Here is a 15,765-nt window from a genome sequence, read left to right as displayed (position 1 = left end):
ATATATAACATAAAATAACAAAAGAAGCAATCTAAAAAAATTATAATCCTTGATGAGGCCAAAGCTGTTGGGAAATATATGTAAAACTATTGGAAAAATGTATAAAAGAAAAGTTACAATATTAAGCAAGGATAAAACACTTTTAAAAAGAAAACCATATATTTGTGCGTTCTGAGTTCGCCTTTATAGAATCCAACAAAAAAAACGAGAAATAATCGCAGCAATAATTAGCCTTTTTGCAAATTTAAGAATTCCGATCGAAAATATTGACAGACAAAAAAATTTTCGGGTCCTTAAAAGACGTTCAATTCAACATCGGCGAATATTGCTTCATAGATGGAAAACATATAGATATAAAGAGGGACAGCTAAAAGCAGCAATACGGCGCAAAACGTATTACTTTATCATTAAAAAGCTTGAAATTACCCATAAAGAAGTAGACGCCGTGTATTCACTTTAAGATTGAATGAAAAAGGATTTATATAGGCAACTAATGTGCTTGCACACTCAATAACAACCCCCTATCAAACTCACGAAGGACCACCGAACGATAACATGTTAAATTTATATAAGTTTCTATTATATTTAATACACATAAGATTAAAATTTTAATTGTAAATTATTATTATATGAGAAATTCATGACAAATATGAAAGTTCAAGATACTATGAGCAATGCTTTGAAATAATATTTCAAACAACAACATTACTTAGGTATAAACAGCATGGAAGTCGAAGACAAGGCCAAGGCACTGTAAAACATACAGACATTAAAGCATCAAAATATTATAAATTTTAAGATGAATGACTCTCTTTGTGACCTAGCTAGAAGATTGCCACTTGAGGCAAGATATGAGCAAAAAATTAAAAATTTCTAATTAAAAGAAATTCCTGTAAATACGCTTATCTCTTTCATGTTGTGCTGTGCATAGAACTCATAGATAAGAAGCTAAATGAACAACTTGGTGGACAAGACGAGACAAAGAGTATAGTAATCAAGAGTTTTTTTTGTTATTCGTTGACGATTTAAAATGCTAGATAGTATAAAAACTATATCAGAAACATAAATTTAATTCTCGAAGTTGTCTTGAGGCAAATTTGAGATGTTTGCCTTAAAAACTAATATGTGTAGAGATATCACAAAACTTTTATGATCACAGAAGGATATTGCGTGAATATGACAATAAAAGATTAAAAAGGAAGATTAAAACAGGATTATACATTCAAAAGTAAAACAGAAAATATTATTCTTGACAAAAAATAAAAATTTTATTATAAGATAATTTTATATAGTATAAATACCCGCGAGAAAAATATCGAATGCGAAAATATAATTTTTTTACAAAAAAATTCACTTCAATCATAGCATTTTTGTCAAAAGCAGCTGTATTTTTCGAGACTGATTAGATCATTGCTTATCAATGTAATATCTAAGAAGGAAAGATCCTATTTTATACATTTATGTTTTAAACAACTCGGGATAATCTTCATTGAGTATCAAGATCTTACTTAAACAGATTTTTTTCTTTTAATACACCTACCGAAATTAAGGCTTTTAAGAAATTTTAATATAAAAGGAAAATGAACTTACAAAAAAATACTTAAAGCATAATGAATGAAACTAGAATGTGATATTAGAAACGTAGTTTTACTTAACTAAACTATAATGAACTAGATGGGACTATACTTCAATGCTGTGACTTGTCGTTGTGGCTTACATTGTAATTATAAACGAAAGAAGAGGCTGCGCCGTGCTTTGCAAAAAAAGATCATATTCTGCAAAAGGACTAGAAATTCACGATATATTGAAAAATAAAAAGACTGGTTGCATGGCATCTCGTGCGGAATAATGTTGGAACATTATTATATGCGAAGGTGTGACAAAGTTTTTAAGTACATCTTCGTAAGATCTGTTACAGTTATAATCTTCAAGTCATATATCGACAAAAAATATCGATGCAAAAGTGCATTGCCATTAAAAATGAAAAATACGGGTTAACACACTAATACATATGAAACAATAAGCTTAGAATATAAAAAAATTTAAAATACGAAAAAATTAAAAAGTTGTTTAGGGCAAATAAAATGAAATAGTCAACATTAAAAATTCATCACTATGGCTATAAGTAGGTAACACGAATACATCGACAGAAATAAGTTATGTGCCCTACAAGACCGAAATATATTTAATAATCGATTAAAAATTTTCTTCATTGCAATAAATTAGCAGAGACCGTGGATCATCTAGCGACAAGGTGCAAAAAACTCTAGGACACGACTATATGAGAAGGCATAATAAAATTGTTAAATGCATCAACCTACATTGTGTGAACAATATAAAGTGCAGCCTAAGAAGAGATTAAGAAATCACTCAGTACAACAGATAGTTGCCAACAAAGATGTGAAATAAGAATAGACACGACGGTAAAAACAGACAATAAGATCAAATATAATAAACCGTACATTGTCGTAGAAGACTTAAAGAACAAATCGATCAAAATTATCGAAATAGATGTCACATCACAAGAGAATCTACAGCAAGTAGAAAATGATAAGTTAAGAAAGTATGATGTCCTTGAGAACAAACCGGGCCTAATATATGGTTTTAAAAAAGAAATAATTCCCTACGTAATCACTTGGGATGTTATAAAGACTAAGTTTCACAAATCTTAAACCACAAGACTTGAAATCCCCAAAAGGGAGAAGCGTAGATCCAGATGATCACGCTAAAGAAGACAAAAGAAAGCATTTCTCTGGACTACCGAAGTAGAGGAGATGAAGCCGATGCGGAAAGGACTATGGAGACGAGAAGCCACCTACAAGCAGGAGACGCTAGCGCGGAACCTATCCTTGTTAAACTATAAATATAAATTACAATAAGCATATTCTATTTAAATTAAATTATCTATGAAAAAATCATCATAAAAGCCAAGTTTACTAGTTTCAAAAACTTAAGAACAGTATGAACAGAAAAGCATGACCACGATCTCTTAGCAAATCATACGGCTTCTATGCATAGACACATCTCCAAGAGTTTGCGTATGTTATAACATGTTATAATAGAGTTAAAAATCCACTAACATAGAAACGGCCCCAAGCCGATAGCCAGATTGAACCTTAAGTGTAATTTGCAATATTTAAAGAGACTTGTGGATGTTGCACTAATTGGACAAAAAAGTAGGCGCAAAATGGGCGCTGAATTGATAAACAAAGTTTATCATATAGTAGAAAACAGCCGAGCGCATATTACTTTCATTATAATCTTTGTAAAAAATTTTAGATTTTTTGTGTATCTTTGTAGGAAGTGTAACACATGTCAAGTCCGTCAAGTCCATTCGGTAATATTGGACATGTTGTTCTTTAAATATTTCATAATAAATAAACCCATGTTTTAATTCCAACAATCTTAAATAAAACATCTTTTATGAATTAAGTCGTTATGTAATTTTTTTAATTAACAAAGTTAAGGTAATATAGGAACAAAATATAGGGTTGATTTTTATATACATAAAAATTAAATTTAAGAAAGTGTAGAAAAATAAAACAAAAATTATTTTTTTACTATAAATATAAAATCACAAAAACATAAATTAAGATATATAAACAAATTTTAAATCATTTTATTGCCTTAACCACATATTATACATCGGAGCTATGGCAGTCTGGTGGCCAAAAATCCCTTAAAAGGAATTTTTAAAAAAATCACCCCAAAAATGAAAAGTCAAGAGGAAAAACTTTTTGAAATTTTTTTAAAATATATTGAAAAAACAAGCAAATCATGTATAAAATGTGGTTCTATAAGTAAAAAATATAATGAAAATTTTATTTTTCGATGTGGTTGGTCTAAATGTAGAAGTAAATGGTCTTTATTAAAAAAACACTCCATTCTACAATAACAAGCTTGGAATTAATACTATGTTATTAATTATTAAATCATGGTCTGTTAATGTAAAGTATAAAGCTATTGCGGAATTTCTTGGAATTAGCATTAAAAGTGTAAGAAAAATCATTTCTTTAACAGTAAATTCCATCGAAAATTCTGTTTACGTCGAAACAGGTATAATAGGAGGACCTGGGATTGTTGTGGAAATAGATGAAAGTAAGTTTGGTAAATTAAAATACCATAGAGGCCATGGGTAGAAGGAGTTTGGATTTTCGGAATGGTAGAAAGAACACCTCAAAGGAAAATTGTGTTTGTTCCTGTTGATAATAGAAGAGCAACTACACTAGAAGAACTTTTAAAAAAAATATGTTAACTCAGAATCTATCATACATAGTGATTGCTTCTCTTCATATTCTAGGTTGTGTTCAATTTTTCAACAACATAAGACGGTTAATCATTCAAAAGAATTGGTTAATAAAAATAATTCATGCCATTCTAATACTATCGAAGGTAATTGGAGCGCTGTTAAAAGTGAAACTTCCATAAGGCATAGAACAAAAAAATTAATAAAGAGTTCTTTGTTAGGATTTATGCTTAGAAGAAATTTTGAAGGGAATTTGTTTGATAAAATTATTAAAATGATTTTTAAGTTTTTATTTTTTTCCTCTTGACTTTTCATTTTTTGGGGTGATTTTTTTAAAAATTCCTTTTAAGGGATTTTTGGCCACCAGACTGCCCTTTAACCTTATACATCATTTAAATTTTTCAAAATTTTCGTATATATAAACATTTTAAATGTGTAAAATATGAGCTTAATTGTTTGGATTGCCTATTATTACTTTTTTTCATTATTTCTTTGGTTTAAAGATTAGTGATAAAATCTCTGATAAATAAACAAAACATTTAAAAAAATATGTTCATTAAAGCGTATAAATATGATTAAAATTTAAATTATAGCAACAAAATGATAGAGTATTATATTTAAACATAAATTATAATATGTTTTTTTTGTTATAACTAATGGTCGACATTTTCAAAATTCTATAGCCTCTCGTTTTTTAAATTTCATATTTTGAGCCAAAAAAATTAACGCCCACAAAAAAGTGTGGCTGATTATATACTTTGCCTAAGTTCTATTCATATAACATTATTTAAACTCGTCAATAAATTATAAAATAAAAATGCAAAATTAAACTAGTCGGCATATACTTAGACAATGTTGGAAAAAAAACAACAACCTTACAAAACATCTTAATTAAAAAAAAACTTGTTTTATTAATTCTTTAATTAACTAATGCTTGTTTTTTTTTTCCAAAGACATCTCTCTTCCTGTTTATGACGTGATTTGCTGATCTATTTTCAGAAAAAAATGAGATAATTATTATAAAAAATGTGGGTTGATCGGACCGAAATTCACCTTTTTTTGATGTCTTCAAATTTTCATTTTTTCACCCCAAAAAATGAAATTCCAAAAGTTGAGGAAGAAAATAAAAAAAAAATAAAAGTTTTAAATATTTAATTTTTCATATTAAATTACGTTAAAACAACTTATTACTGGATGAGTATTATAGTTTTTTATTAACATGTACCTCACTAAATACCTATTAATTAATTTCCTTGTTCTACATCTGTATGGTATATGCTGTTTTAAACCAGACCATGTTCCTTCGATAGTATTAGTATGTATTCCTGTCTCGGGATCTTTAAAATATTTAGAGTGGTTTACAGTGTGGTGACTATAACCTTCATTTTGAATGCCCGTATATCCCTTCCAACAGTCAGAATATAATTTGCTACCTTCTTTTACACTATTTTTAATGTGAAATTTTAACGTACTTTTAGTACGATCACTAACTTGAAATAATATGACTCTTTTTTTACCATCTCTTTCAACTACTCCAAATAGCCAAACTCCTCCTACTGGATGTCCACGATTATATTTATTCTTTCCAATCTTTGACTCATCCATTTCAACTGTTTCACCAGGATTCCAATATATTCAATGTTTTGGTAGAATTTTTTAACTAGTACTTCACTAGTTTTTTTCAATATTCTCCATATAACTTTTTTATCAATTTTGGTTACGTATGAAATAGTATCCACACTACATTTTGATAACCAGAGGTCAATAACCTCGACAAATTTCACTTTAGAAATTTTTACATGACTAAATATTGTACCTTTCCAAACATTAATATGTTTTTTATATAGTGGACATATTTTATTTGTACATTTCATATATTCATACTTATTTTTTGTGTATGATGTAAGCTCTTCATTGCATATTTTACAATTGCTAAGTTGTAAGATTTTTATTTGTTGTATTATTTTCTCTTCAATCTCTCTTTTCCTCAACTTTGGGAATTTCATTTTTTGGGGTGAAAAAATGAAAATTTGAAGACATCAAAAAAAGGTGAATTTCGGCCCGAAGGTCCTATATTTCTTTGATTTTGTGTGATAAACAGGATCAGATTGAAAGGTTTTAGACATTATAAAATATAATGAAAATGTTTGTATTTATAATACGAGTTGAATTAAATATTTTAATCGGCTAGTCAATTTTACGATTATGTAAAACAATAATTGATTATTAAGAATAAAAAAATATTGAATTTTTTTTTTGATTTGACATGTGTCAAAGATAATGAAATTTATATTTGTATGCTTAACGATAAAATGGCATATAACTATTACTTTGCAAAGTGTTTATTTATTAAAAACATAAACTACTTTTTTCAAATATTTGCATTAAATTAGATATATTAACAAACAACCCCTTTACCTGAAAATATTGCTAAAACAATGCAATTTTTGTATGCCATCAATAGGTGATCTATAATTTTCTTGATGTTGAGATTTGACTTTTGAGTTTTGACAGACAACAATAAATAAAAGAAAAATTAATTTTTTAATTATCGAGTTATAAACTATTTCTGAGCTATCTATATAAAAATGAAAAAAAAATTATATTTTGACATGTATTTATATTCAATAAAAAAAATTTTATCCCATGTGTGATACTGAAAATCCTAAGTCTGACGAACAATTAGCTGCCTCAATGGCATCTGAAATAATGTACGCAAACATGCATTGCAAAGATAATACTCAGACAATATATGTTCATAAAAATTACCTGAGATGTCTACTTAGAAAATACAACCAATGTGTCAATTGTAATGAAAGAAGACTAGTTACTATATATAATTTAGCCTGTAATAAATTTAAAGGATGGGTAAATCCTGTTTGCAATTGGTATACACATGGATTATTTGATACTGATACAAATATTAATTGTTATAACCAGGAGGAGGGGGAAGCATTTGGCAAGCCTGACTTGGCAAGAAGATTTAAAGAAGAAGATACAAATAAATTTGTAGAAGACAGGTTCGTAAATGCGGCAATTACTTTTAACGAAGAGTGTAATAAAAGGACTTGTATTCAACAAGAACATTTTGATAAACTAAGATGTGCCAAAAGTTTAGTAATACAAGCATGCGAAGGAGATGTGTCGTGTGAAGAGAATATTTTCACCAAACAAGGCGTTTTAAACAAGTGTGTACCTGAACATCGAAGGAGCAACATGAATATTCAGCATATCCGAGTATTTAATCCAAATCGACAACATTACTGTAGTGAGATAGTTGGATATTTTAAGACACAGGATCAAATTGTAGAACCACCTAGTATTACTATTGATATACGAAACGGATTTAGAGGCAAAATACAATCAAGAAATAAAAGATCTTTAGAAAAACATGATTCATCAACAGAATTAGTCAAAGAAAATGTTTCGAATAATAATATTATAGAAATACCAAGCGAGCAAAATTCTTTTAAAAAAATCTATAATGCTGTGGTTTCTCACTCACGCAAGGAAAATTCGAATGCAGACTTCTCTTCTAACGTTTCCTCTTCACTAAATGATTATCAATATACGTTTGAAATATTCAATTATGCAGTATTAGTTCTCTTTATATGTGTTGTTGCTTATTTAATAACGAAATGTCCACCTGAAAAATTTTTAACTAAAAAATACTGTATTGGTTTTTTCTTGTGCCTAATTGGCATTTTAGTTTGTTTAGCATTAATCAAATAAAGTATTTTTTCATGATTGCATTACAAAATATAGTTGATTGATTATACATACTAATAATCCTTATCGGCAATTTATTACATTAATGTAAAATTTTTATTTCGAAAATGTTAGTGGGAGCCAAATAAATTACAGGTCGTTTGAAAACGTCTATATTCAATCCTGTGGGTTCATTTTATATTTCAGTTTTTTAGTTGTGCAATAGTGTTTGGATTTTGTAATCATCTGAATTATTTGTTGTAAAAATTTAATATATAAGAAAAAACATATGGAAAAACGCACCAAAAAGATAATATGTAGTTAAACTAGGCAACATAATTTATTACTCAATACATAGTGCACACAAAAAAAATGCTGAAAAAATCGTTGTGCTCGGAAAGCAGTTGGAAGCCAAATCAAATCTTTAATGAGACTAGGATTGTTGACATAATGATTGTAACATCAATAAAAAAGAATTAGAAATTTTCAAAATGCAAAACTTCGACTTAGAAAGTATTTCAGAAGAGAGAACAAAAAATGTGAGCTTATTCGAGGCCGCCCTACGGAGACATAAAAATAGATATTGCACTTGAACACAACTAGTACAAATGTCCTATTTGAAAGACCTTAAATCATTATAAATGAAAATATAATATCATATTAAGAAAGCGAAAACATAATTATATAGACTGTTCCTAGAAAATATTCTGGAAAAAAGTTGTTTCTTTTAAAGTTTATTAGACTTATTAAAAGGCAACTTATCAGGGAAGATTAGGCAAAATTTTAACTTCTTTTTTCCAAGCTCGACACATATTTAAAGGTCTTTATGCCGCTTAGGAAAGATTCGTAAAAAAAAAAACTGAAGTAGAAATCACAAAGGGCCTAAATTCATAATATAGAAAAAACTTTACCTCTAGAAGTTATTTACCAACTAATTATTTGAGTGTCAAATTCATAAACTAACCTAGAAATGCGAACAATAACATTCCTAAGTACTGGAGAACTTAAATATAATGTATAAAAACCAAACGCAGTTATCGTTAAGCAAACATCTTGTGAACAATCGAAAGATATTGGAGCTGGGCAAGCTATGTGAATAAAAAAAATATGAGTTTATATGTAAATTTTGCGCAGGCTTTGGCCTACTTACTTATCATGTTACATTTGTCGAACCCCTAGCAAAATCGTTGATAAATATATGTTTTTTATTAACTTAACTAGAATTTTCTGCACTAGAATAAGATCCTAGGAAAAAATCAGAAAAAAGTTTGGTGCATGACCGTTTGGAACCCGCATTGGGAAAATGAACCCGCTTTGGGAAAATAAACCCGCTTTGAAAAATTCAAAAAAAGGGAAAAATAAAAAAAAGTTATAAAAAAAGGACTTGATGATTTATTTTAAATAATGACAGAAGACAATTTATCCGTTAATTTTTGGGAATTTGAAAAGCCTAGTGAAACTGTAAAAGGTACTCATAGTGTTCTTCTTTGATTATGTTAAGATCAAATATCTCTTATAGGAATGAGCCGAAACCAACTAAATTATATAATATTATGTGGCTCAGAATCGCTAGAGGTTAGGCATTTATGGAGTGATTCTTAGTACTGTGCTCCATCCCTTTGCTTAGCTAATATGACATCATATGCTACCCATTGATTAGAGATCATATAGAAACAGGTTATACATTTTCTTGTATCACCTCAAGGAAAAAGCAGTATTCTACTAGTTACAGAAACGAGCAAGGCGCACGCCGATTCAGCATCAAATGTTTCCAAAATAAACTTTTCTTTATATTCCATTATAAATACATTTCATCACTCAAAACCACATCTGCCTCAACAAACATTGTTTTTACCAATTTTGCCATTTTTTAAAGGGGGTCCTTTAAAATTTCAATGCGACTTTATTTTCCCAAAGCGGGTTCATTTTCCCAAAGCGGGTTCCAAACGGCCATGTACCAAAAAGAAAAGTCTTTAAGAGCTTTGCCGTATCTCTCGTTTATCAAGCGATAAGCTTCTCTGTATGAAGCTCTATGAAAAACACATAATGGGAAAGGCCGAAAACGAAGTTTTGCATGTATAGGTTATTTCGTGTTGATAAATTAAACTATTTTTTAAGAATGAAAATATGTTTTATTATGACAGCTACAAAATCAAGTTGGAAGAGAACCACCATGTTGGTTGTTAAGAAAGTCCAAACTTTTATTGTCACACTTGGATATAGATGAAAGAAATTACGGAATATTCTAAGAGAAAAACTTAGATCAAACAAGAATATGATATACAATGCGATTGAAAAAATACAGAAAAATTAGCAAACTTAGCTCAACCCTAGATTTTATAAAAGGCCATAATGAATACAGTACGTTGCTTAGCTTGCAAAGATCATTTCAGAAAAGTCTTCAAACATTAAACATCCGTATAAAAGATTGGAAATATTTGTTGCAACACCTCACACGTTATATACCTTCGCGGCAACGGACACACTTACCGAGATAAAAGCCAAACAGGAGTCTTTTTAATGTCTAATTTCTTGGCAAGAAATGGTTTTGCAATTCCTTAAGTTATAGACGTCACAGAAGGAACCAAAAAAGAAATTTCTGTTTAAAATAGAAAATAATAAAAATATCTACCTTTCTAAGATTAAGGCTTTTTTGGAATTTAAGTCAAATTAGAAAGCGAAGTCTTAAAATGAAAACTAGAAACCCAATGACTTACCTTTTAGTGGATTTGAAACCTGATTTTTTACCAAAAAATTTATTGAACATAGGAAATAACATAAACTGATATAGGTGACTTCGTTATGGTTTACAAAAGTAAATATAAACTTAGTAACCATAAACTGTGTAATCACTAAGAAAATATTTTTATGAGAGGTAATAACGACCTCATGCCGACTTTGGTGAAATAATTTTGCAATATAATTATATACGAAGGCATAACGAAGTTCTAGAGTACATATGTCTACAGATATGTTGCGGCTACGGGCTTGCAGGATATACAATGAGAAAAAATTGCTTTTTACAAGTCCGAATTACTATAAACCTTAGAGAAAAGATGGGGACTTTATACATATTTAAGTACAATTAACACGACATTCATATAATGTACAAAGTATTTGGGAAATAATCGTTGTAAAAAATGCTTTTATTAGACTTTATAACTAAGAACAGTAGGAATAAAAACAGGTGTAAGCATGATCTCTTTGCAAACCATGCAGATTCTATGTATAAACACAAGTCTAAGTTTCTGCGTTTATTTTAACAAAAGGTGGTCTCTACAGATACCACCTACATTCAAAAATGGTTTAAGCGAATAGCCAAATCAAAGCCGCTGCATAATCTGCAATACTTAAAAACATTTTGGAAGTTGCAAAAAATGGACAGAGAATGTGAGTAAAAAGAGTACTATATTATTGACAGCATTTATCATATAAGTAAGAGAAAGCTATTCCCATTACTCGTGCAAAAACTTAATATAAAAACTATAAATTTTATAGGTTAAATTTACACATAATTTATTCCCTAAACAAAAGTTAACATTAAAAGGTTGCATTTTGAGGTCAATTTTTCATTTTTTACCCGCAAAAATTTTATTAAAATGAGATTAAAAGTGGTAAATCTAAACATTTTCATATTTTCTTAAAAATTACGTTATAATCATCTCATTACCACTTAACATATGATCTACGCCAATTAAACAGTTTTAATATTTAAATTTCGTGTTTAGTTGTTTATTATCTCATTAGTATTCCTTTTTTAGTATTTATTCTATTTCTTTAGAATTTTTTTTTAAACAAAACGATCTCTAAAATAAACAAAACATTCAATATAAAAAATAAAGAGGTAACATTTGCTTATGATTTACAATTATAGCAATAAACGATTGAAAATTATATTTAGTATTTAAAAACCCCAATTTGTATTTTTAATAATAACAAATTCTCGGCAGTTCTTGTCCTCTTATTGTTACTCTGTTTTTGGAATAAAATTATAATTTAAAAAAAAGTGTCCAATAATACTCTTCGGCCCATGCCTTTTCATTGACATCTCTAGATCTCGACAACAAACTTAAAAGTCAACTTTCATTGAAATTTTTTAGCGGTAACTTGGGTAATAATGAAAAAATAACAGTTTTTTTAAAAAAAATCTCTAACAAAAAAAAACTAAAATAATTGCTCTAAATTAAATACTGCTTATTTATTTTTTTTACAATGACATCTCTCTTCTTGTTTATGACGTAGGGGCAGATTTATCTAAAAATTTCTGATAATTATTTTGGGAAATTTGAATGTTTAATATCTGTATACGATTTGATTGCTAAAGACAACTCATGCTTGAAAAATATTTTGTACTGTTCATAATGTTTGCAGATTAAAATTTGTAAAATAAAGAAAGTCGAATCAAAAAGTCAATAATATGGTAAAATAAAGAAAAAACGTACGAATTTATAATTCGAATAGGATAAGTACAAAAAACTTATATGTCTTATGTCTGGTGTTTAAAAATCATAAAATAATCAAAAGTGAAAAAAATTTGAAATTTTGACATGTGTCGATAAAACAACATTTTAAATTATTAAAATAAGTTCAAAGACGTAAGTTATAAATTTTTAAAGTAAGCATGAAAAAATGTGAATTATAAGTTTGAAACAACTCTCTAATTTTTTTTTACAAAAAAAAACATTAGTTTAAAAAAATGCAAAAATATTTCTTGTTCTATATATGTATTATATTGATATTTTGTTGCTGTTGAGATTTGACATTTGTGGTCTTGACATACATCAATAAATAAAAGACAAATTCCGTTTTTTTAATTGTCGAGTTATAAACTATCTCCGAGCTATCTATATAAAAATGAAAAAAAATTAGAATTTTGACATGTATTTAAATTCAATAAAAAAATTTTATCCCATGTGTGATACTGAAAATCCTAAGTCTGACGAACAATTAGCTGACTCCATGGCATCAGAAATAATGTACGCCAACATGCATTGCAAAGATAATACTCAGACAATATATGTTCACAAAAATTTTTTGAGATGTCTACTTAGAAAATACAACCAATGTGTCCATTGTAACGAAAGAAGACTAGTTACTATTTATAATTTAGCCCAAAGTAAATATAAAGGATGGGTAAATCCTTTTTGCAATTGGTATACGCATGGATTATTTAATACTGATACAAATATTAATTGTTATAACCAGGAGGAAGGTGAAGCATTTGGCAAGCCTGACTTGGTAAGAAGATTTAAAGAAGAAGATACTAAAAAAATTTTAGAAGATAGGTTCGTAAATGCGGCGGAAACTTTTAACGAAGAGTGCAATAAAAGGAATTGTATCCAACAAGAACATTTTGATAAACTAAGATGTGCCAAAAGTTTAGTAATACAAGCATGCGAAGGAGATGTATCGTGTGAAGAGAATATTTTCATCAAACAAGGCGTTTTAAACAAGTGTGTACCTGAACATCGAAGGTGGAATATGAATATAAAGCATGAACGAGTATTTAATCCAACCCGACAACATTACTGTAGTGAGATAGTTGGATATTTTAAGACACAGGATCAAATTGTAGAGCCAACCAGTATTAATATTGATATACGAAACGGATTTAGAGGCAAAAAACAATCAAGAAATAAAAGATCTATAATCAATAGTGATACATCGAAAAAATTAGTCAAAGAAAATGATTCTAATTTAAATATTATGGAAATACCATATGACCAAAATCTTCTTAATAGCGCCTCTGATACTGTCTTCTCCAAATTGCATGAGGATATAGCTCCTACAGATGCTTCTACCGACGTTGGCTTTAAACTGGATGCATTTTCTTATAGATTTGGAGTTTTAAGTTATGCAGTTTTTGTTCCTATTGTATGTGTTGCAGCTTTATTAGTATCGCAATATATACCTAAAAAATATATAAGTAAAAAACTTTGGCTTGTTTTTTTCTTATGCGTTTTCATGATCCTTGGGCATTTGGTATTAAAAGAATAAATAATTTATATAATGATGTGTTTTATAATTTGTCATAAATAGATTATTCAAATGTTTTTTCAATAATTATAAAAGATTTATTTTTTTAACATTTTCATTTTAATACGGGGATTTGTGAGGTAGTATAATCAACATTATTTTGATTGAATTGCGGCTTAATTTGACCATTTGCTTCTTTTTAATTATAGATCTTATACGTGCATCGGCGTTCAGTTCATATGAACTATATAGAATTATTTTCATAAAAGCTAATATGTTAAAAATAAAAAAAGATGTATATGGAAAAAAAATATATCAAAGATAAAGAACGTATAAACAAATAGCTTACTAATAATATGAAAAACGCATTGGAAAAGCCAAGAATAATGTTAAAAACAAAAGGAGTTAGGACAGCAAAATCTCATATTTAATAAGGCTAAAATGTTGGAAAAACTTTCTGCGGAGTAATTGAAAAAAATGAAAATAGTGAAGAACATAAAAGACCACTAGAAAAAGAAAAAGCGGTAGAAATAAGAACAAGTAACTTAACTATATATCAAGGTTGATTTGCGGAGACCTACAAAAAAAATGATGATAAAAATAGAAGAAGCTTAGAGATTTGATTTTCCAAAATCACTATGTAAACTGGTCGAAATTATTGGATACATACAAAGAAAAAAAAAATTAATAATTTTACTGACTATCTATTAAGTATAGTCTAAAAATGAATAAATTTTATAGTTCTAACAGAAGAAGAGTTTAGAATAAATTTAAATGCTTTCTAGCTAATAAGCAACTGGACAGTTCATGTTTATCTTTAAACAAAAAAAAAACTTGACACTATGCAAAAAAATTACTATTCCTTAATAGAAGATGTTTAGATGCACTTGGTCCTGTTTTAAAGCAGAACTCATTATTAAACAGAGCTACGAATATCTTAACAAAAATGGTTAGGTTCATGGACGTTTGGAGCTTGCATTGGAAAAATAAACCAACATTGATAATTTGGAAGGATCCCCCTATATAAAAATGACAAAATTTTGTGTAAAACAGATGAGTTTTTTTGTATATGAAAATAAATTAAAGATTATTCTAAAAACATATAATAATATAGAACCCGCGTGTGTCTTACTTGTCCTGTGGCTAGTAGAAATGCGTCTATTCTTCTTGAGGTAATGCAAGATAATAATTAACTAAGTTCTATTGTAAATACTGTTCAATGGAGAGCAGATTATGCCGCATTAGATAAGCCACAGAGACGGAGCACAGAACTGTAAATCATCTTTACAATTTTGTAAGCTATAACAATCCTGAGATACAATACCAAACAAATTGAAGGATTTTGGTCTCTTTCCGAGAGAGAATTCCGGCCTAGGCATGGAATAAATCAGGACAAGCACTTGAGTAGATTTACAATGTATATCGGCCTATTAAATACCAAAAAAACCGACGTATAAATCATCTTCTTTTATGAATCAAAATTCATTGCCAAGTCCTTTTTTTATATTTTTTTCATTTTTCTCTTTTTTAGATTTTAAATGCGGGTTCCAAAAGATCATGTACCAAATGTTATATATTTATATGATGCAGTTATAACAACTCAGATGAAAAAATTTTTACGATAATTATTAAAGAGTTAACGACCTCTGAGTGCATTTAATCACCAGGAAATATCGCAACTTGTGTAGAAACACGTCTCGGGGCCAAAATAACATTACTTTTGTAGAGAGTTTTCACTTTTTTTTATCTCCCGAATACAGTGTACTTTAGAATTATGGTAGGTGAGCTCTGTGGTATGATCCTTGAAACGATTTAAAAAATAGATATAAAAGAAT

At 28.5% G+C, this 15,765-nt stretch overlaps 3 protein-coding genes across 3 annotated transcripts; all 3 read left to right on the top strand.

Annotated features, from left to right (window-relative positions):
• Positions 1–3,712: 3,712 nt before the first annotated feature.
• VNE69_11064 (ISXO2-like domain-containing protein) lies at positions 3,713–4,255 on the top strand (the record flags this gene model as incomplete). The annotated part of the gene is made up of 3 exons (XM_065474968.1): positions 3,713–3,833; positions 3,961–4,098; positions 4,140–4,255. The coding sequence occupies 3 exons, from the start codon at positions 3,713–3,715 to the stop codon at positions 4,253–4,255; spliced, it is 375 nt and encodes a 124-aa protein (XP_065331040.1).
• A 2,637-nt stretch (positions 4,256–6,892) lies between these two features.
• Positions 6,893–7,978, top strand: VNE69_11063 (uncharacterized protein; the record flags this gene model as incomplete). Its single annotated transcript, XM_065474967.1, has 1 exon — positions 6,893–7,978. One exon carries the CDS (start codon positions 6,893–6,895, stop codon positions 7,976–7,978), a length of 1,086 nt encoding a protein of 361 aa, XP_065331039.1.
• A 4,887-nt stretch (positions 7,979–12,865) lies between these two features.
• On the top strand, positions 12,866–14,496 carry VNE69_11062 (uncharacterized protein; the record flags this gene model as incomplete). Its single annotated transcript, XM_065474966.1, has 2 exons — positions 12,866–13,832; positions 14,396–14,496. The coding sequence occupies 2 exons, from the start codon at positions 12,866–12,868 to the stop codon at positions 14,494–14,496; spliced, it is 1,068 nt and encodes a 355-aa protein (XP_065331038.1).
• Positions 14,497–15,765: the final 1,269 nt, after the last annotated feature.

Source organism: Vairimorpha necatrix, chromosome 11, assembly GCF_036630325.1.
Source record: "Vairimorpha necatrix chromosome 11, complete sequence".
Taxonomy (NCBI): domain Eukaryota; kingdom Fungi; phylum Microsporidia; family Nosematidae; genus Vairimorpha; species Vairimorpha necatrix.
This window is presented reverse-complemented; position numbering and strand designations above follow the sequence as displayed.